Here is a 23,730-nt window from a genome sequence, read left to right on the forward strand (position 1 = left end):
GACCTTTTTTTTTTTCTTTGTACTGTGTTTTGTCTTTCTTTTCCCCTAGACCTTTGGGTGGTTCAGGACACAGGTGTAGATATGGACATTCAAGGTCTGTCCTCTTGTGTGGATCATCTCACTGCAAGGGTGCAAAACATTCAAGATTTTGTGGTTCAGAATCCTATGTTAGAGCCTAGAATTCCTATTCCTGACTTATTTTCTGGGGATAGATCTAGGTTCTTGAATTTCAAAAATAATTGTAAACTGTTTCTAGCTTTGAAACCCCGCTCCTCTGGTGACCCCGTTCACCAGGTAAAAATCATTATTTCTTTATTGCGTGGTGACCCTCAAGACTGGGCATTTTCCCTTGCGCCAGGAGATCCTGCATTGCGTGATGTTGATGCGTTTTTTCTGGCGCTTGGATTGCTTTATGATGAACCAAATTCAGTGGATCAGGCAGAGAAAATCTTGCTGGCTTTGTGTCAGGGTCAGGATGAAGCGGAGGTGTACTGTCAGAAGTTTAGAAAGTGGTCTGTGCTTACTCAGTGGAATGAATGTGCCCTGGCGGCAATTTTCAGAAAGGGTCTTTCTGAAGCCCTTAAGGATGTCATGGTGGGATTTCCCACACCTGCTGGTCTGAATGAGTCTATGTCTTTGGCCATTCAGATCGATCGGCGCATGCGTGAACGCAAAGCTGTGCACCATCTGGCGGTATTCTCTGAGCATAGGCCTGAGCCTATGCAGTGTGATAGGACTTTGACCAGAGCTGAACGGCAAGAACACAGACGTCGGAATGGGCTGTGTTTTTACTGTGGTGAATCCACTCATGCTATCTCCAATTGTCCTAAGCGCACTAATCGGTTCGCTAGGTCTGCCACCATTGGTACGGTACAGTCTAAATTTCTTTTGTCCGTTACTCTGATTTGCTCTCTGTCGTCCTATTCTGTAATGGCATTTGTGGATTCAGGCGCTGCCCTGAATTTGATGGACTTGGAGTTTGCCAGGCGCTGTGGTTTTTTCTTGGAGCCCTTGCAGTATCCTATTCCATTGAGAGGAATTGATGCTACGCCTTTGGCCAAGAATAAACCTCAGTACTGGACTCAATTGACCATGTGCATGGCTCCTGCACATCAAGAGGATATTCGCTCTCTGGTGTTGCATAATCTGCATGATGTGGTCGTTTTGGGGTTGCCATGGCTACAGGTCCATAATCCAGTGTTGGATTGGAAATCTATGTCTGTGTCCAGCTGGGGTTGTCAGGGGGTACATGGTGATGTTCCATTGCTGTCAATTTCGCCTTCCACTCCTTCTGAAGTCCCTGAATTTTTATCAGATTACCGGGATGTATTTGAAGAGCCCAAATCTGGTGCCCTACCTCCTCATAGGGATTGCGACTGTGCTATTAATTTGATTCCTGGTAGTAAGTTTCCTAAGGGTCGTCTGTTTAATTTATCTGTACCAGAGCACCCCGCTATGCGGAGTTATATAAAGGAATCCTTGGAGAAGGGTCATATTTGTCCGTCCTCGTCACCATTGGGAGCAGGGTTCTTTTTTGTGGCCAAGAAGGATGGTTCTTTGAGACCTTGTATTGATTACCGCCTTCTTAATAAGATCACAGTCAAATTTCAGTATCCTTTGCCGCTGCTGTCTGATTTATTTGCTCGGATTAAGGGGGCTAGTTGGTTCACGAAGATAGATCTTCGTGGTGCGTATAATCTTGTGCGAATTAAGCAGGGTGATGAATGGAAAACGGCATTTAATACGCCCGAGGGCCATTTTGAGTACCTGGTTATGCCATTCGGGCTTTCTAATGCTCCATCTGTGTTTCAGTCCTTTATGCATGACATCTTCCGAGAGTACATGGATAGACTCATGATTGTATACTTGGATGACATTTTGGTCTTTTCGGATGATTGGGAGTCTCATGTGAAGCAGGTCAGAATGGTGTTCCAGGTCCTTCGTGCAAATTCCTTGTTTGTGAAGGGGTCAAAGTGTCTCTTTGGCGTTCAGAAGGTTTCATTTTTGGGTTTCATTTTTTCCCCTTCTACTATCGAGATGGACCCTGTTAAAGTTCAGGCCATTTACGATTGGACTCAGCCGACATCTGTGAAGAGCTTGCAGAAATTCCTGGGCTTTGCTAATTTTTATCGTCGCTTCATCACTAATTTTTTTCAGTATTGCTAAACCGTTGACTGATTTGACCAAGAAAGGTGCTGATGTGGTCAATTGGTCCTCTGCGGCTGTAGAGGCTTTTCAGGAATTGAAGCGTCGTTTTGCTTCTGCCCCTGTGTTGTGCCAGCCAGATGTTTCGCTCCCTTTTCAGGTTGAGGTTGATGCTTCTGAGATTGGAGCAGGGGCTGTTTTGTCGCAAAGAAGTTCTGATGGCTCGGTGATGAAACCCTGTGCCTTCTTTTCTAGAAAATTCTCGCCTGCTGAGCGAAATTATGATGTGGGCAATCAGGAGTTGTTGGCCATGAAGTGGGCATTCGAGGAGTGGCGACATTGGCTTGAAGGAGCTAAACATCGCGTGGTGGTCTTGACGGATCACAAGAATTTGACTTATCTCGAGTCTGCCAAACGGTTGAATCCTAGACAGGCTCGATGGTCGCTCTTTTTCTCCCGTTTTGATTTTGTGGTTTCATACCTTCCGGGATCTAAGAATGTGAAGGCTGACGCCCTGTCAAGGAGTTTTGTGCCTGACTCTCTATGGTCAGGAAGATAATTCCTGGGTTTTTGCCTCTGATGTTCATGCTGCCGATCTTGTTCGTGCCTTTCATTTGGCTCATCCTGATCGGCCTGGGGGCTCTGGTGAGGGTTCGGTGACCCCTCCTCAAGGGGGGGGGGTACTGTTGTGAATTCTGTTGTCGAACTCCCTCCTGTGGTCGTGAATGGTACTTCGGCGAGTTCTGTCTATGGGCTCCCTCTGGTGGCTATGAGTGAAGCTGCTGCTTCTGAGGTTCCTTACACAGGTGATGTGGTTTATCCTTTGGTTGGCTGCTCTATTTAACTCCTCTCAGATCGTTACTCCATGCCAGCTGTCAATGTTTTTGCATTGGTTCAGTTCGCTCCTGGATCTCTCTGGTGACCTGCCTTCTCCTGCAGAAGCTAAGTTCCTGATAGTCATTATTTGTTCACTGTTTTCTTGTCCAGCTGGTTATCATGATTTTGTCTTGCTAGCTGGAAGCTCTGGGATGCAGAGTGGCCCCTCCGCACCGTGAGTCGGTGCGGAGGTCTTTTTTGCACACTCTGCGTGGTCTTTTGTAGGTTTTTGTGCTGATCGCAAAGATACCTTTCCTATCCTCTGTCTATTTAGTAAGTCTGGCCTCCCTTTGCTGAAACCTGTTTCATCTCTGCATTTGTGACTTCCATCTTTACTCACAGTTAATATATGTGGGGGCTTCCTTTACCTTTGGGGAATTTCTCTGAGGCAAGGTAGGCTTTATTTTCTATCTCTAGGGCTAGATAGCTCTTAGGCTGTGACGAGGCGCCTAGGTCTGGTCAGGAGCGCTCCACGGCTATTTTTAGTGTGTGTGATAGGATTAGGGCTTGCGGTCAGCAGAGCTCCCACATCCCAGAGCTCGTCCTGTATGAGGTTTAACTATCAGGTCATTCCGGGTGCTCCTAACCACCAGGTCATAACAGCTATCGTGCTGGGTTTTCCGTGGTTGCAGGTACATAATCCTGTGTTGGATTGGAAGTCCATGTCTGTGACTAGTTGGGGTTGTCAGGGGGTTCATAATGATGTTCCTTTGATGTCAATCTCCTCTTCTTCCTCTTCTGAAATTCCGGAGTTTTTGTCTGATTTTCAGGATGTATTCGATGAGCCCAAGTTCAGTTTCCTTCCACCGCACAGGGACTGCGATTGTGCTATTGACTTGATTCCAGGCTGTAAGTTTCCTAAGGGTCGACTTTTCAACCTGTCTGTGCCAGAACATACCGCCATGCGGGGCTATATTGGGGAGTCTTTGGAGAAAGGGCATATTCGACCATCTTCTTCGCCGTTGGGAGCGGGGTTCTTTTTTGTTGCTAAAAAAGATGGTTCCTTGAGACCCTGTATAGATTATCGCCTCAAGTTTCAATACCCTTTACCTTTGCTTTCCGATTTGTTTGCTAGGATTAATGGAGCTAGTTGGTTTACGAAGATTGACCTTCGAGGGGCATATAATCTTGTTCGTATTAAGCAGGGTGATGAATGGAAAAATGCATTTAACACGCCCGAAGGCCATTTCGAATACCTTGTGATGCCATTCAGGCTCACTAATGCTCCATCTGTTTTTCAGTCCTTCATGCATGATATCTTCCGGACTTATCTTGATAAATTCTTGATTGTATATTTGGACGATATTTTGATTTTTTCCGATGACTGGGAGTCTCATGTGCAACAGGTCAGGATGGTATTTCAGATCCTTCGTGACAATGCTTTGTTTGTGAAAGGGTCTAAGTGTCTCTTTGGGGTGCAGAAGGTTTCTTTTTTGGGCTTTATTTTTTCTCCCTCGTCTAAAGAGATGGATCCGGTTAAGGTTTAGGCCATTCATGATTGGATTCAGCCCACATCCGTGAAGAGTCTTCAGAAATTTTGGGGTTTTGCAAATTTTTATCGCCGTTTCATTGCTAATTTTTCCAGCGTGGTTAAACCCTTGACCGATTTGACGAAGAAAGGCGCTGACGTGGCGAATTGGTCCTCTGCGGCTGTCTCTGCCTTTCAGGAGCTTAAACGTCGATTTACTTCTGCTCCAGTGTTGCGCCAACCGGATGTTTCTCTTCCGTTTCAGGTTGAGGTTGACGCTTCTGAGATTGGGGCAGGGGCCGTTTTGTCTGAGGGATGCTGTTGGTTCCTTAAAGAAACCGTGTGCCTTCTTTTCCCGTACGTTTTCGCCTGCTGAACGCAATTATGATGTCGGCAATCGGGAGTTGTTGGCTATGAAGTGGGCGTTTGAGGAGTGGTGACATTGGCTTGAGGGAGTGAAGCACCATATTGTGGTCTTGACCGATCATAAGAATTTGATTTACCTCGAGTCTGCTAAACGGCTGAATCTTAGACAGGCTCGATGGTCCTTGTTTTTTTCCCGTTTTGATTTCGTGGTCTCGTACCTTCCGGGTTCTAAGAATATTAAGGCTGATGCCCTCCCTAGGAGATTTTTGCCTGATTCTCCTGAGGTCTTAGAGCCGGTTGGTATTCTGAAAGAGGGGGTGGTCCTTTCTGCCATTTCCCCTGATTTACGACGGGTTCTTTAGGAATTTCAGGCTGACAAACCTGACCGCTGTCCTGTGGGGAAACTGTTTGTTCCTGACAGATGGACTAGTAGAGTGATTTCTGAGGTTCACTGTTCCGTGTTGGCTGGTCATCCTGGCATTTTTGGTACCAGAGATTTGGTTGGTAGGTCCTTTTGGTGGCCTTCTTTGTCTCGTGATGTGCGTTCTTTTGTGCAGTCCTGTGGGACTTGTGCGCGGGCCAAGCCTTGTTGTTCCCGTGCTAGTGGGTTGCTTTTGCCATTGCCAGTCCCTGAGAGGCCCTGGACGCATATTTCGATGGATTTTATTTCTGATCTTCCGGTCTCCCAGAAGATGTCTGTTATCTGGGTTGTTTGTGACCGGTTCTCTAAGATGGTTCATTTGGTGCCTTTGCCTAAATTGCCTTCCTCTTCAGATTTGGTTCCGTTGTTTTTTCAGCATGTGGTCCGTTTGCATGGTATTCCGGAGAATATTGTGTCCGACAGAGGTTCCCAGTTTGTTTCTAGGTTTTGGCGGGCCATTTGTGCTAGGCTGGGCATTGATTTGTCTTTTTCTTCTGCATTTCATCCTCAGACAAATGGCCAGACCGAGCGAACTAATCAGACTTTGGAGACTTATTTGAGATGCTTTGTGTCTGCTGATCAGGATGATTGGGTGGCTTTCTTGCCATTGGCCGAGTTTGCCCTTAATAATCAGGCTAGTTCGGCTACCTTGGTTTCGCCTTTCTTTTGTAATTTTGGTTTTCATCCTCGTTTTTCTTCTGGGCAGGCTGAGCCTTCTGACTGTCCTGGTGTGGATTCTGTGGTGGACAGGTTGCAGCAGATTTGGGCTCATGTGGTGGACAATTTGGTGTTGTCTCAAGAGGAGTCTCAACGTTTTGCTAATCGTCGTCGGTGTGTTGGTTCCCGGCTTCGGGTTGGGGATCTGGTCTGGTTGTCTTCCCGTCATGTTCCTATGAAGGTTTCTTCTCCTAAGTTTAAGCCTCGGTTTATTGGCCCTTATTGGATTTCTGAGATTATTAATCCGGTGTCTTTTCGACTGGAGCTTCCGGCCTCTTTTGCTATCCATAATGTCTTCCATAGATCTTTGTTGCGGAAATATGTGGAGCCCGTTGTTCCCTCTGTTGTTCCTCCGGCCCCTGTGTTGGTTGATGGGGGGTTGGAGTATGTTGTTGAGAAGATTTTGGATTCCTGTCTTTCGAGGCGGAAGCTTCAGTACTTGGTCAAATGGAAGGGTTATGGCCAGGAGGATAATTCTTGGGTTTTTGCCTCTAATGTCCATGCTGCTGATTTGGTCCGTGCCTTTCATCTGGCTCATCCTGATTGTCCTGGGGGCCCTGATGAGGGTTCGGTGACCCCTCCTCAAGGGAGGGGGTACTGTTGTGAATTCTGCTCTTGGGTTCCCTCCAGTGGTTGCAGGTGGGAATGCAGTTGTCTCTGAGTCGCAGTCCTGGCCAGGTGTATCTGCTGATTACAATTCTGACTGGGATATTTAGGTGTGCAGGATTCTTTAGCCCTTGCCAGTTGTCAATGTTCCTTGTGAAGTGTTGGTTCACTTTCTGGCTTCTCCTGCTTAGCTGCCATATTCAGCAAAGATAAGTGTTTGGTTTTTTGTCTCTGTGGCACACTGCTGTGTGCTTGTTTTTGTTTGTATTCCTGCTCTGATTGTAGGATTCACTGGAGTTGCAGATATACGCTCCTACATCTTTAGTTAGATGTAGGAGGTTTTTGTATATTCTGCTGTGGATATTTTTGAAGGGTTTTAATACTGACCGCACAGAACTCTGTCCTATCCTGTCCTATTTAGCTAGAAGTGGCCTCCTGTGCTAAATCCTGTTTTTCTGCCTGTGTATGTTTTTTCCTCTCCGACTCACCGCCAATATTTGTGGGGGGCTGTCTATCCTTTGGGGATCTGCTCTGAGGCAAGATAGTATTCCTATTTCTATCTTTAGGGGTATTTAGTCCTCCGGCTCTGATGAGGTGTCTAGGATTGTTAGGTACACTCCACGGCTACTTCTAGTTGCTGTGTTAAGTTCAGGATTGCGGTCAGTATAGTGACCACCTAATCCAGTGAAAGATCTCATGCTGCTCCAAGGTCACCGGATCATAACACTAGACAGGCTAGTCGGGCCTGTGAGCCCAGAAGGGCCAGAGGGCCTGTTTAGGGCGGCTTGACTCCGTAACATTCAGGGCAGATAGCCCAGCCATCCAGGACCTGCAGTAAGCAACAGACAGCAGCAGAGACAGCAGCAAAGACAACAGTAGTGACAGCAGTAGTGGGAACTGGAGCTGCAGGAGAAGTCACAGCAGTACAGAAGGGCAGATCGCTCACCATGTGGCAGGTCATCGCATGGGCAATCCGTTGTGAAGCGGCTAAGGGAACCCCTAAGCGCAGTGAGTCTCAACAGGGAGGATGCTGAGGAACCAATTGATACGGTCCGTCCCGGGCACGTGCTTTGTGTCAAGGAGAAGAGTAAAGGGAAAAAGGAAGAAATGTGTAATGTGGAATCTGTTGTTGATGCTGTAATGAAAATGGAGGTGCTGCGAAAACATGAAAGTAAAGTTTTGCCTTTGAAGTTTGAAATGGACTCTGTGTCTTTAAATGGAACAGCGGCAGCAGTGGAACTTCAGCCAGCCAGATGGGACACTGACGGTACAGAAGGTGAAGCGGAAGGTATGCTGCAGTGGGTACACTATATTCATGTGATGGGAGACCAAGGCGTGTTGAAGTATAGAAACTCAGCCAGGCGCCCTGTCCCTGCCCCTCACACAATTTCCTTAATAAGTCACATGCTTAGTGAAGGGAAATCCACCTGTGCAATCTAAGTGTCACATGGTCTGTCAGTATATACACACCTTTTCTGAAAAGCCACAAAGGCTGCAGCACCATTAAACAAGAGACAGCACTAACCAAACAACACCATGAAGACCAAGGAGCTCTCCAAACAAGTCATGGACATAAAAAACATATCTCAAAATATCTCAACCTCTGATGATTCCCTGAAACGCCATCAGATCCATTATCATCAAATGGAAAGAATATGGTACCACAACAAATCTGCCGAAAGAGGTCCACCAAAACTCAGCCTGGGCAAGGAGGGCATTAATCAGAGAGGCAGCACAGAGGCCAAAGGTAACCCCAAAGGAGATGCAGAGTTCCCAAGCAGGACCATCTGTCAGATAAGTATTTGTCCTTATGACCACTGTACACTTCATAGAGGTGACCTTTATGGAGAACTGCGCAGAAAAAACCTTTTGCTTATACACAAAAATTATAAGGCTCATTTTGAGTTTGCCAAAAGACATACGGGAGACACTCCAAATGTATTGAGGAAAGTGCTGTAGTCAGATGAGAACAAAAATTGAACTTTTTCACCACCAAGATAAATGCTACGTCTGGCGACACACCAACACCGCTCATCAACCCAGTAACACCACAGTGAAACATGGTGGCAGCATCATGCTGTGGGGATGTTTATCGGCAGCAGGTACAGGGAAAATGGTCTGAGAAGAAGATGGATGATGCGAAATACAGAAATATTCTTGCGCAAAACCTGTTTCAGTCTGTCAGTGATTTGAGATCGGGACAGAGGTTCTCCTTCCAACAAGAGAATGACCAAAAGCATACTGCTAAAGCAACACTCAAGTGGTTTAAGGGAAAATGTATAAATGTTTTGGAGTGGCCTAGTCAAAGCCCAGATCTTAATTCAATTGACCATCTAACTTGAAGGAACTGGAGCAGTTTTGCCTTGAGGAATGGGCAAAAATCCCAGTGGCAAGATGTGGAACCCTCATACAGACATAGCCAAAGCGACTTGCAGCTGTAATTGCTACTAAAGAAGGCGCTACAAAGTATTGACTTTAGGGGGGTGAATAGTTATACAACTGACTTTTTCAGTTATTATGTCCTATTTGTTAGTGATATGATAAATAATCGCCGCGCTAACTGGATTAGGTGCAAGGGTGAATAATATATAGTATATAATATGCTAGTACTCACTTGCTTGTTTGGAAGGATCTAGCTACCATAGGTCGATCCTGCTGAATGAGGCAGTTGTTGGAGAAACTGGAATAGTAGTTTGGATAATATGAGGATATATATATATATATATGTATATGTAATAAATTTATGATATCAAGATGTACTCACAGATGTTGCAATTTAATGTGAGAGGAGCCCGACAAGGGAAATTTTTTGAATAGATGGACCACTAGTGCTGAACCGGGTTAGTGGAGAATATAGAGATATCTGCCAATAGAGAGAGGTTTCAATACTGATTAGCCGGTTTGATATGGAACCTCTATAGCTTATGAACACATATGGGGTATAGTAACATATAATTGCAGTGCCCTAAATATTTTTTAAATGTGTGTTGCCCAATACAGCGTGTTCAAAAGGGTAAATCAAAAAGGTCCACTTACTGTGCGTGATAGTAGTAAGATTTGAGAGCTGTACACAACCAACCGGGTGATGAGGGTGGCCGAGCTGGAATGCGGTGCTCGGGAGTAGCCGCCAGGAAGGAATAATGTACAGCGCGTGACGCGCTATGGTCGGGGACCTCAGGAAGACACAGGCGGTGCCCGGTGCCGAGCTGCAGTGCGGAGCTCGGGGACTCCCGACAGAGAGGAGTAGTGTTCGGTGCGTGGAGCGCTGTGAGCAGGGGCCTCAGGAGGATACAGGAAGCGCCCGCAACCGGCCGTGAGCAATGCAAGGATGCGGCGCGCGAAGTGGGCGGAGCTAAGATGTGACGTCACAAATGAGCGAGGACGGAGGCTCAGTTAGGGGATTGTACCAACGCGTTTCGAGAAGGATCTCCTCTCTTCATCATATCACTAGTCTTTTTGCCCTCTAACAGGTACCTACACAGAACCTGTTCTAATCGCCAGCTGCTTCTGGACTTTCTTTTCCCCCTCTTTTCGGTGATAAGCGCCAGTGCCATTATTCTACCTTCATGTCCTATTTGTTGTTTGCTTCACAATAAAATAAAAATGCATTTTCCCAGTTGTAGGCATGTTCTTTATATAAACTTATGCAAACCCTCAAAAAAAACTGTGAAATTTCAGATTATGAGGTAGCAAATCATGAAAAATGCCAAGGGTTGGAGAGTGAATACATATGATTCTGTCTCCAGAGCTTATTATAAATAATAGACAACATTACCAGTGTGATCAAATGGCCAAGCTCTTCTCTCCTGATCTCACTGCAGAACTGTGTGTGATTATAATTGTAACTGTGTCAAACAGAAATCAGTCCCAGGAGCGCTGAAGGAAACTCAGACAACATATGTCGTTTGCCACAACGCGTTTCAACGGTAAACACCGTCGTCTTCAGGTGGGAGTTTATTAATGGGAACAGGAAGGCAGTATTTAAACAATAAACAGCCAATCACAATGCTCCTGGGACTGATTTCTGTTTGACACACATTCTTATCCTCCTTTGGAGGTATTCAGCTATAGCTGCAGTGGTGCTCGACAACTCCCTTTCATCTCCCCTTCCCTGGGTCAATTCCTCTGCGCTCCCCTCTGACTGCTTTCACTTATCTTGCTTCTATAATTGTAACTGACACACTCTTAGCTTCAGTTTCCATCTCACAGGCAGACAGGGTTTCAATATTGTTGTAATATAGCAGAACTGTAAAAAATTTGTTTTTTATGAGACAAAGTTCAGTTCTACTTTTCTGTGATAGATAGATAGATAGATAGATAGATATCACACTAGTAACTCAACCTTTCAAGTATAAAATTCTTTGGAGGTGGATTCTCATGCAGATCAGTGTCCAGTCCGTAGTCGTGAACAGCTTATTGACATATAAGAAGAACATGGGTTTCTCTGGACTAAGACATTGGGTCGCAGATGAAAGTATGTTTTTTGGTATATGTTAAACCATTATTATATATTTTTACTAGTTACTGCTAGGAGGCTGTTCTCTTATATGATAACTAGATTGTGGCCCGATTCTAACGCATCGGGTATTCTAGAATATGCATGTCCCCGTAGTATATGGACAATGACGATTCCAGAATTCGCGGCAGACTGTGCCCGTCGCTGATTGGTCGAGGCAACCTTTATGACATCATCGTCGCCATGGCAACCATTATGACATCATCGTCGATACTGTGCCCGTCGCTGAATCAGAAACGTGGGATTTCTACGTCCTTTATGACATCATCGTCGCTGTGCCCGTTGCTGATTGGTCGAGGCCTTGCGGCCTCGACCAATCAGAGACGCGGGATATCTACGTCCTTTAAATCAGAGAGGCGGGATTTCCAGGACAGACAGACAGACGGAAAAACCCTTAGACAATCTACTATATAAAGCTGAATGTGTGTGTGTGTGTGTGTGTGTATGAGTGTGTGTATGTCCGGGATTGGCATCTGCACCGTCGCAGCTACAGCCACAAAATTTTGCACAGTCACACGTATGGACCCCGAGAGCGTCATAGGCTATATTGTGAGGCGAAATTTTAACCCCGCGCGTTCCAATTCACCAAACAATTTTGCCCCTATCTACATAATGGGGAAAAAAGTGAAAGGAAAAGTGTTGGAAGCGTCGCAGCTACAGCAACAAAATTTTGCACAGTCACACGTCTGGACCCTGAGAGCGTCATAGGCTACGTTGTGAGGTGAAATTTTAACCCCGCGCTTTCCAATTCACCAAACAATTTTGCCCCTATCTACACAATGGGGAAAAAAGTGAAAGGAATAGTGTTGGAGGCGTCGCAGCTACAGCCACAAAATTTTGCACAGTCACACGTCTGGACCCTGAGAGTGTCATAGGCTACGTTGTGAGGTGAAATTTTAACCCCGCGCTTTCCAATTCACCAAACAATTTTGCCCCTATCTACACAATGGGGAAAAAAGTGAAAGGAATAGTGTTGGAGGCGTCGCAGCTACAGCCACAAAATTTTGCACAGTCACACGTCTGGACCCTGAGAGCGTCATAGGCTATGTTGTGAGGTGAAATTTTAACTCCGCGCTTTCCAATTCACCAAACTATTTTTCCCCTATCTACATAATGGGGAAAAGTGAAAGGAAAAGTGTTGGAGGCAAATTGACAGCTGCCAGATGTGAACAAGGGGGACTTAAAGAGTGAGAGCGATGGCGCCAAAGAGTATATACCGTACAGTTGCTAAGGTGGGACCCCGACATGAGATACTCACCACATACGGGGATATGAACACACACACAAAATGCGCCACACACTACCACGTGCTTGACCACATATACCACCCTCAGCACACATTTCACCACACATACACCAACCTCGCCACATAAAAGTCGCCGCTCAAAACTCGCCACGCGCAAAACTCGCCACATGCAAAAAATAGGCTCACGCAAAACTCGCCACAAGTGCAAAACTCACCTCATGGAAAACTCGCCACACGCAAAACTTGCACAGGCGGAAAAATTGCCACATGCACAAAATTTGCAACACATGTAAAAGTTGCCTCACACAAAACTTGCACATACTCAAAAGGCACCAGACATAAAACTCACCATGCGGAAAACTCGCCATGCGCAAAACTTGCTTCACACAACTTGCTACACTAACCTGTCACATGCAACTCAACACACAAAAAGTTGCTACACGCATGTTGCCACACAAAACTCATCTCACAAAAGTCGCTACATGCATGTCGCCACACACAACTCAACACACACAACTTGACAAACGAAACTCGCCCTAAAACACACACAAGTCTGGTATTAGCCTTCAAAAATAAAAATCTGATTAATAAGCAGACAAACTACAAGAGCAACAAATGTACCATATAGGAAATACGGCAGCTGTCAGTCACATGACCTGTCAATTATGTGTATGTGTGAGCTAATATATACTGCCAGGGGGAGGGCTTCCTGTTGGCTGGGGATTTATCAGGCTGCCAATTTATCTTACAAATACTGAGGTAAAAATACTGAGCAAATAACGTGTTAACGAGGTCTAATACAGGAGATCACACAGGTATATACTATATACAGGGGAGATGACACACAGATATATACTATATACAGGAGAGATGACACACAGGTATATACTATATAATGGAGGAGATGACATACAGGTACATACTATATACAGGAGGAGATGACATACAGGTATATACTATATACAGGAGGAGATGACACACAGGTATATACAGGAGCAGATTACCTACAGGTATATACTATATACAGGAGGAGATGACATACAGGTATATGCTATATATAGAAGATGACATACAGGTATATACTATATACAGGAGGAGATGACACACAGATATATACTATATACAGGGGAGATGACACACAGGTATATACTATATACAGGAGGAGATGACATACAGGTATATACTATATATAGAAGGAGATGACATACAGGTATATACTATATATAGGAGGAGATGACATACAGGTACATACTATATATAGGAGGAGATGACATACAGGTATATATACTATATATAGGAGGAGATGACATACAGGTATATACTATATACAGGGGAGATGACACACAGCAGGTATATACTATATACAGGGGAGATGACATACAGGTATATACTATATGCAGGAGATGACATACAGGTGTATACTATATATAAGGGAGATGACATACATGTATATACTGAGGTGAAAATGAGAGGTGTGAGGTGAAAATGAAAAGGTGTGAGTGCAAAATGAGAGGAGTGAGGGAAAATAGTGTAGTGATCGGAAAATGACAGATGTGAGTTCGAAATGACAAGTGTTAGGCGGGAATGAGAGGAGTGAGGGAGAAAATGAGAGATGTGAGGGGGAAAATTAAAGATGTGATTGGGAAAATGAGAGGCGTGATGGGAAAACAAGAGAAGTGACGTGCTATAACTAACCACAGATATTTACTATGCCCAGGCAACGCCGGGCTCTTCAGCTAGTTATATATATAGATGCAGTACTGCTGTATTGTAGTGCAGTATGCCTGTTTATGTGAGGCTGAAAGACATCCTATTACATTCTACCTCTATTAGGGTCTAATAGAAGATGTAAGATGGCAGCCATAACAATCCATTGTCTTTTGTGATAACAGAGAATGGAATGGTTGGTAACAGAGAGAACCCCTTCCCTTTGTCTAACAATCTAGATGCAATGGTCACTATATATACAGCTGTGGCAAAAATTAAGAGACCACTGCACAGTTTTATAAAAATCAGCTTCTCTACATGTCTGACAGCCATTCCATTCCAGTGTCAGTTGAATTCCAACCAGAGTACACCTCATTCTACTTAATGTGCTTCTGATTAGGTGATCACCTGAACCAAATCTTATTTAATGAAGGAAAGTATAAAAAAACATTGCTGTGCTGTTTACAATCCTCTTGCAATAGGACAAGCTGGATGGCAAAACAAGTTCTTGTAATATCACAAAATTAGCAGGAATTAAAAAATAACTTTCAACCATGCCAAAGGAGTTGAAACGAAAAGTATTGCGTGAGGAAAAGAGGGGCTCAATTCTGGCTTTACTAGCAGAGGGACACAGTGAGCATCACGTTGCCTCCATCCTTAAAATTTCTAAGTTTGCAGTCCATTACAACAAGGTCAAGCAGCAGACATTGGGGACAACAAAGCTACATACCGGCAAGAGGGCGAAAACGACTCTCCACTGACCGGGATGACAGTCATCTTATTCGAATGTCTCTCAGCAACCGCAGGATGACAACAAGTCACCTACAAAAGGAATGGCAAATGGCAGCTGGGGTGAAGTGCATGGCAAAAACAGTTTGTAACAGTCTCCTAGAGGCAGGACTCAAGTCATGTAAAGCTAGAAAAATGCCTTTCATCAATGAGAGGCAATGGAGAGCTAGGCTGAAGTTTGTCAAAGACCATAAGGATTGAACCATAGAGGACTGGAGTAAGGTAATCTTCTCTGATGAGTCTAATTTTCCGCTTTGCCCAACACCTGGTCGTCTAATGGTTAGACGGAGACCTAGAGAGGCGTACAAGCCACAGTGTCTTGCACCCACTGTGAAATTTGGTGGAGGATCGGTAATGATCTGGGGATGCTTCAGCAAAGCTGGAGTTGGGCAAGTTGTTCTTTGCGAAGGACGTATGAATTAAGCCGCATACAAGGTTATCCTGGAAAAACAGTTGATTCCTTCTGCTCAGGCAATGTTCCCCAACTCTGAGCACTGTTTTTTCCAGCAGGACAATGCGCCATGCCACACAGCTATGTCAATCAATGTGTGGATGAAGCAAAATACTGCAGTGCACAGGCGCCGGGAAAGATCAGAGGCCTGGCGCCTGCGCACTGCAGTACTTTGCTCTGCCCTCAACAGGGCAGACAAAGTACGCCTGCAGCGGAGCTGCAGCGTGAAGACCAGAAAAGGACGTCATCTGATGAAGATAGGAGGCACCGGACCGCGACGCCCATCGGCCGACCAGCTGGGTGAGTATAATATAGCCTCTTTTTCTCATCTTTTAGGATACATCGGGGGCTTATCTACAGCATTCCAGAATGCTGTAGAAAAGCCCATGATGCCAGTGGGCTTACCTCACCCTCGATTTTCGGGTTGACGGGTTCCCTTTAACCGTATGACGGCAACCGCAAAAAAAAGCGCGATTTGCCATTTAATTTCTCTGTCCTCCGATGTGATCGCACATCAGAGGACAGAGAAATAGGGTCCCCGATCCCCCCGATACTTACCAATGTCTCCCGGTGTCTTTGGGTCCTCCTGCTTTCCGCCACGGCCGCTGGCATCTTCTTCCCAGAAGAAAATGACAGGCGCTTGCATAGTGCGCCCACCGAGATCTGTCGGCCGGCACCCAGTAACAATAGGAAGATTTTTCCTATTGGTTCATTTTGGTCACTATGATAGACCGTATCACAGTGATCAAAATTAAAAATAGTAAATGAACCCCTCCTTTATCATCCCCTTAGTTAGGGAAAAATAATAAAATAAAAAACATGTATTTATTTCCATTTTGCCATTAGGGTTACAGTTGTCCTAAAATGAGTTGGGCTAAAGTTAGGGTTAGGGTTGGGGCTAAAGTTAGGGTTAGAGTTGGGATTAGGGTTAGGGTTGGGATTAGGGTTAGGGTTGGGATTAGGATTGGGATTAGGGTTTGGATTAGGGTTAGGAATGGGGTTAGTGTTGGGATTAAGGTTAGGTTTGTGGTTAGGATTATGGTTGGGATTAGGGTTAGGGTTGAGATTAGGATTAGGCTTGGGATTAGGGGTGTGTTGGGGTTAGGGTTGTGATTAAGGTTATGGTTAGGGTTGGGATTAGAGTTAGGGGTGTGTTGGGATCAGGGTTAGAATTTGAATTGGGGGTTTCCTCTGTTTAGGTACATCAGGGGGTCTCCAAATGCGACATGGTGCCACCATTGATTCCAGCCAATTTTGCGTTCAGTAAGTCAAATGTGCTCCCTCCATTCTGAACTCTGCCATGCGCCCATACAGTGGTTAACCCCCACATATGAGTCATCATACTCAGGACAAATTGGACAACAACTTTGGGGGTTCAATTTGTCCTTTTACCCTTGGGAAAATAAAAATTTGAGGGAGAAAAGATCATTTTTGTGGAGAAAATACAATTTTTTATTTTTATGACTCTACGTCATAATCTTCTGTGAAGCACTTGGGGGTTCAAAGTGCTCACTACACATCTAGGTAAGTTCCTTAAGGGGTTTAGTTTCCAAAATGGTGTCACTTGTGGGGGGTTTCCACTGTTTAGGCACATCAGGGGCTCTCCCGATATGGTGTATCAGCGTATTCAGGAGAAATAGCACAACAAATTTTGTGGTTCAGTTTCTCTTTTTACACTTGTGAAAATAAAAAAAATTGGTTCTGAAGTAAAATGTTTGTGAAGTTAAATGTTAATTTTTTCCTTCCATATTGCTTCAGTTCCTGTGAAGCATGTAATGGGTTAATAAACTTCTTGAATGTGGTTTTGAGCACCTTGAGGGGTGCAGATTTTAGAATGTTGTCACTTTGGGGTATTTTCTGTCATGTACACCCCTCAAAGTGACTTTAAATGTGAGATGGTCCCTAAAAAAATGGTTTTGTAAATTTTGTTGTAAAAATGAGAAATCGGTGGTCAACTTTAAACCCTTATAACTTCCTTATAAAAAAATTTGTTTCCAAAATTGTGCTGATGTAAAGTAGACATGTGGGAAATGTTATTTATTAACTATTTTGTGTGACATATCTCTCTGATCTAAGGCTACGTTCACATTAGCGTCTTGCGGTGGTGCGTCGGGCGCCACCGCGGCGACGCATGCATCATGCGCCCCTATATTTAACATGGGGGCGCATGGACATGCGTTTGCATGCGTTTTGTGATGCATGCGTCTTTTTTGCCGCAAGCGTTAGGGCGCAGAGGACGCAGCAAGATGCATTTTTTTTGCATCCAAAATCAGGCAAAAAAAGGACGCATGCGTCGCAAAACTATGCGTTTTGCATGCGTTCTTGTTTGCGTTGTGCGTTGCGTCGCCGACGCAGCAGCACACAATGCAAATGTGAACGTAGCTTAAGAGCATAACAATTAAAAGTTTGAAATATCGAAGAAATTTTACCACTAACATGAAGTACAATATGTCACAAAAAAATTCTCAGAATCAGCAGGATCCGTTAAAGCGCTCTAGAGTTATAACCTCATAAAGTGACAGTGGTCAGAATTGTAAAAATTGGCCTGGTCATTAAGCTGCAAATTGGGAGCTCCGTCACTAAGGGGTTAAAGAACCAAAAACACTCAGATGTAGGCTGGAGTCACACTAGCATATTGCATCCGATGCAAGAGCATTGGATGCGATATGCTGATGACCCTCGGCTCCTACTCTGCTGTGAGCGTTAGCCGAGTGTCATGCGTCTGTGCTCCGAGCCTCTTGCACAGAGCGAATCGGAGCACAGCTGCGGAGGAGGCGGAGAAATAACTTTCTCCATCTCCTCCATTGCCAGGGTCAGCGTATAACGCACATCACTCGGATGATATCCAAGTGATGTGCGCTGTCTCTCGCACCCATAGGCTTATATGGGTGCGAGTGAGACGAGACTTGGCCGAGTGTCGGTGACAATTGCAGCATGCTGCGATTTCACTCGCACACTGAAAACAGCCAAAGAAAAATACAGTGATGTGAGCTGCCCCATAGAGGAATATTGGTCCGAGTGCTATGCGATTTTTTTATCGCATAGCACTCGTCCGTATTTAACGGTAATGTGACTCCTGTCATAGAGTGAATATTTTCCAACAAATCTGCATGAACATTTCCTTATTGTTTCAAGGTTTTCTTGACTGCTATAGCAAAAGAAATAACTGTTTTTTTTTCCATTAAGGAAACTGAACTGTCGCACAAAAATAATGAAATATCTACACTTCAGAAGAATCTTCAGCAAGAAAAAGAGCAAAAGGTATAATTAGTTTATGGGCTCAAGCTCATCTACATTTAAAACGGATATGTGCAATCTAATACAAAATCAGATTGCACTCTGACTAATGTTAGTTAATGATTGTGTTCATTCTCTGATCGGACTGAGAAAAAAATCACAACATGCTGCGATTGGCCGTGTATATTGGACAAGCCTCACCCAATGCAAGTCTGCCATGCAATTTTTTTTTTACACACCCATCTCATAGGTAACCTGACACTTCATCAGTTAAGTACATGAAATTCACAGCGTAAGCCATCAGAATTCAATGGAAGAGATATATACACTAGTGGCCAAAATTGTGCATACACTTGAAGTTTTTAATAATTTTTGAGGCTTCTGCAACTTTCGACTCTCTTACCTGCTTGATTGTGTGCCTGGACTATAGATATAATTACGTAATCTGTTACTAAAGATATCAGGAGACTTGTTCTTGATATTTTGTCGGTAATTTTTATAATTTTAACAAGAAATACTGGACTTCGTTCTCTATGAGTAAAATTCATACATTTTTAGTTATACTGTTTGTTAACTTTTCTTTGTCTGCATTAAATTAAAAATAGTGTTTTAAAGCTACAGTTGTCACTTGATCCTTTCAGTATAGATCCTGTAAATGCTTCGAAATATATTCATGATGTCCTTGAACCAAAGCTCATCCCATCACCAGGGGGCAGTGGGGGCAGTCGTCCATGGCCCCATGCTCTCAGGGGGCCCACCTGGAGCTACGCTACTTTAACTGTATCGGCTTGCACATCGTGCCCATGCAGTTACATTCTGCAGCAGAGCAGGGAGACACTATCTCCCTGCTCTGCCTCTGGCCTCTACGGGGCCTGTTGTGAATTCCGCTCTTGGGCTCCCTCCGGTGGTTGTAAGTGGCACTTTTGTGAGTTCTGCTCTTGGGCTCCCTCTGGTGGTTTCAAGTGGTATGGCTGCTCCTTGGATTTAGCTGTCATCAGCTGCTTCCACTGATCGTCTTGTCTGCTCGGCTATTTATGCCTGGCTTTTCCTTCAGCCAGTGCCACTTGTAAATGGTTCCTGGTTGGATTCACATCTTTTTGGATTTCCCTGTTATCCTGACCAGTTGCTTGCTATTTTCTGTCCACATATTGTGGACTTATCCGTTCTGTGCTTTCTATGTTTGTCCAGCTTATCAGTATGAATTAATTCTGTCTTGCTGGAAGCTCTGGGAAGCAGATTTACCCTCCACACCTTTAGTCAGGTGTGGAGATTTTTTTTGTAAACTCTGCGTGGATTTTTGTAGTGTTTTATACTGACCGCACAGTATTCCATCCTGTCCTATCTACCTAGCTAGACTGGCCTCCTGTGCTCATCCTGGTTTCATTCTGTGTATGTCTTTTCCCTCTCCACTCACAGTCATTATTTGTGGGGGGCTAATCTATCCTTTTGGGATTTTCTCTGAGGCAAGATAGTTTTCCTGCTTCTATCTTTAGGGGTAGTTAGCTCTTAGGCTGTGACGAGGTGCCTAGGGAGAGCTAGGAGCATCCCACGGCTACTTCTAGTGTTGTGTTGAGCTTAGGGACTGCGGTCAGTACAGATACCACTTCCTTCAGAGCTCGTTCCATGTTGCTCCTAAACCACTGCATCATAACAGGGGCCCCTGAGCAGGTGGGGGGGCGGTGCCAGCAGCAGGCCCTCCAACCCGTAATCGCAGGGTCAGCCGTATCAGCTAGATGCCGATACAGCTCACCACATTGATGAGAGAGGGAGCGTTAAGCCTTCCATTTTCTTGCGATGTCACCCTCCTGCTTGCTTCACAGGCTACCCGGCATCGCGCTCCTGCGCAGGTATACTTATCTGCCATGCTGAGGGCAGAGCAAAGTACTGCAGTGGACAGCTGCCAGGAAATGTCAGAGAGGCGCAGCACCTGCGCACTGCAGTACTTTGCTTTGGCTGCATCAAAATGGCAACAGAGCCTGCACAGTAACATATATCAGTGATCCGATAGATGCTACTGTGCAGGCACCGCCATTTTGATGAAGATAATTTTTTTACTCTCCCCATAAATCTATATGACTAAATCCTAAATGAATATATGCATATTATCCACTGGGTCATGCTACAGTGCAGACACCGTCGCTGTTGCCTTTCTGATGAATGTTTTTTTTTCAAGCAGTATTATATAAATTACTTAAAATAGGGGGCAGGTCATTGAAGGATCCTTGACCTGTCATAAGCCCATAAGGATGAATATATAAGCAGAGCACCACATCAAGACTCCCCCCACAGGCCACCCCGAAGCAACAGAATCTCATTAACTGAAAAATAATAATAATTACACTGGGGAACACAATTTTTAAGAGTTAGGTCAGACAACTGTTCTTAATTAATTTTTGGATGCTGAATCCAGAAATGATTTCAGTTTTTCTCTATCACGTCAAGTTTTTGAACTATAGGATTTTTGTCTTCTCAAAACTATGTAAACTACTGTACCTAAAAAGTGGTTTTTTTTTTTTAAATAGTACAAATATGAACAAAAAATGAAATATATAAGAAATAGGCATGACAAAGTTGTGACTACTCTTACAAGTTGCCACGTAGCTCTATATGAGTCGAATTGTAATCAGATAACAAGTCTTATTACAGATATCAGTGCATTTGTGCTTCTCTGGCAGGTAAGTTGTGTAGGAAAAACTTGACGTGCTAGAAAAAAACTACATTTTTGGAATCAGCATGCCAATTTTAGTATAAATCCGCTCAAAAACCTAACTCAACAGAATTTTTTTTTCAAATCGTTCCCCTGTGTTATTATTATTTTATTTCTACAGCACCGACATTTTCCGCAGCACTTTACATTTTAGAGGGGACTTGTACATACAATAGACTTTACAGCATAACAATAAGCACATAGATCAAAACAGATACCAAGAGGAATGAGGGCCCTGCTCGCAAGCTTACAATCTATTAGGAAAAGGGGAGACACAAAATGTGGATGGTAACAATTGCTTTAGTTGTTCGGACCAGCCATACTGTAAGAATCGGGTGTTCATTTAATGCTGCATGAACCGGTTATCAGCTTAAGTATGTAACAGTACAAACACAGAGGGCTATTAAATGCATAAAGCATGTGAGAACATGATTAGGGGAACTTGATTATGGTAAAAATTTTGAATGGGCAACACAGGGATAGTTAGGTTAAAGCATTGAGACGGTAGGCCAGTCTGAACAAATGTGTTTTTAGGCCACGCTTAAAACTGTGTGGATTGGGGATTAATCGAATTAAACTGGGTAATGCATTCCAAAGAATTGGTGCAGCACGTGAAAAGTCTTTGAGATGGGAGTGGGAGGTTCTGATTATTGAGGATGCTAACCTCAGGTCATTAGCAGAACAGAGGGCAGGGTAGGGTGGTAGATTGAGACGAGGGAGGAGATGTAGGATGGTGCTGAGCCATGGAGTGCTTTGTGGGTGAGGTAATACGTTTGTACTGGATTCTGGAGTGGATGGGTAACAATTGGTGAGGAATATGATCCTGGCTGCAGCATTCAAAACAGATTGGAGAGGGGAGAGTTTGGTAAGAGGGAGACCGATTAGTAGAGCGTTACAATAGTCCAGACGAGAATGAATAAGAGAAACAGTGAGAGTTTTTCTCAAAAGTAAGAAAGAGTCGAATTCTAGGAATGTTTTTGAGGTGCAGATAACAAGAGTGAGCCAGTGATCGGATGTGGGGGGTGAACGAAAGATTGTAATCAAGTATGACCCCAAGATAGCGGGCGTGTTGCTGGGTAGTAATGGAGGAACTACACACGGAAATGGCAATGTTGGACATAGCCACATGAGTTGAGGGTCAACATCATACAGGGAGCAGGAAAAGGGATTAGTGGTGCCTCACTGGAATCCAAATGAACACAGGTGCCAGGAACAAGTGGCTGAATACCACTTAGTAGCAATAGCAAAAAAGGAAAGACAGTTCCAGCACCAATTTGAACCATGCTTCGTTGATCGGCCAGCCGGGCGTGACCAATCAGCGATATTGGCGCGGAATTTAACCCCTACTCACAGCACAACATACATACATACATACATACATATTCTAAAATACCCGATGTGTTAGAATCGGGCCACCATCTAGCTCTTTGTATAAGAGTGCATACAGGAACAGGTAGGACCTCCCACGGGACCACAAATCCCAGAAAGAGTACAGGTTTAAATTATTATTATTCATTTTTATAGCGCCATTTATTCAATGGCGCTTTACACGTGGAAGGAGCAATTATAGACAAGTACAATAAACATGAGCAAAACAAGGCACACACAAGTACACAGGGAGAGAGGACCCTGCCTGCGAGGGCTCACAGTCTACAGTTTAAATGATTTAAAACACAGGTTATACAGAACATTTTCTCACAAACTATATATCAATCTGCTCAGCTGCCCCTGCTCTATAACCTGCAGTTTGGACTGAATTATCATGGTGACAGGTTCACTTTAAAAACTGGACAGCCATTGATAATGTTTTTTTTCTGTAATCGTGTGCAACTTTTTTATTATTATTTTTTTTTTTTATCTTTGAAGGAGAAAATGAACTTTAAGTCAAGCATGCAGCACAAGGTAAACTATATTTTATTAAACTTTGTTATCATCAGGAAACCTTTATCACATTCTGTATTTCTATTTATCTATTAGGAAGTTCAAACTGTATTTATGGAAACTCCATTGCAGTCTACCAAGATTGAATATAAGCAGAATTCATCATCTTTCTCAATGAAAACCCCAGTGAAGGAAAGAGGAAAAATTCCCGATAATAAGAATGCATTCTCTTATACTTCATATAAAAGTAGCAAAAGTGTTTCAAAGGTAGAAAAGTTTTAAGTGCATTGTGTCTCAAATGTTTTCCTTGCTTACATAACAACTCCATGTTCTGCAGTGTTGTAACGACATTGTTATTTGTTACCATACAGATCAGTCCCTGATGGAGACTTGATTTAGTACAAATCTTATTTAATTCTGGAGGTCAGTTGCAGAAGCAGACAAACAGACATAATCAAAATACCTTGAACAGATCACTCAAACAGAAAATTACAAGCTGCTGCTACAGCAGCCTCAACACACTTTCAAGTAGTGTAACATCAGAGTTTATTAATGAGAAGAGGGAACATTGGAAGAGTAATGTGTGCTAACAGACAT

At 44.0% G+C, this 23,730-nt stretch overlaps 1 protein-coding gene across 1 annotated transcript in view; it reads left to right on the forward strand.

The window, feature by feature from the left end:
- LOC138671579 (synaptonemal complex protein 1-like) overlaps positions 1-23,415 on the forward strand; it is a 122,109-nt gene extending 98,694 nt beyond the window's left edge. The window contains exons 4-6 of the mRNA XM_069759757.1: positions 18,495-18,569; positions 23,119-23,154; positions 23,230-23,415. Of these exons, the coding sequence (XP_069615858.1) occupies positions 18,495-18,569; positions 23,119-23,154; positions 23,230-23,415 (297 nt within the window). The remainder of the gene's footprint in view (positions 1-18,494; positions 18,570-23,118; positions 23,155-23,229) is intronic.
- Positions 23,416-23,730: the final 315 nt, after the last annotated feature.

The sequence above is a fragment of the Ranitomeya imitator genome, chromosome 3 (assembly GCF_032444005.1).
Source record: "Ranitomeya imitator isolate aRanImi1 chromosome 3, aRanImi1.pri, whole genome shotgun sequence".
NCBI classification, from domain to species: domain Eukaryota; kingdom Metazoa; phylum Chordata; class Amphibia; order Anura; family Dendrobatidae; genus Ranitomeya; species Ranitomeya imitator.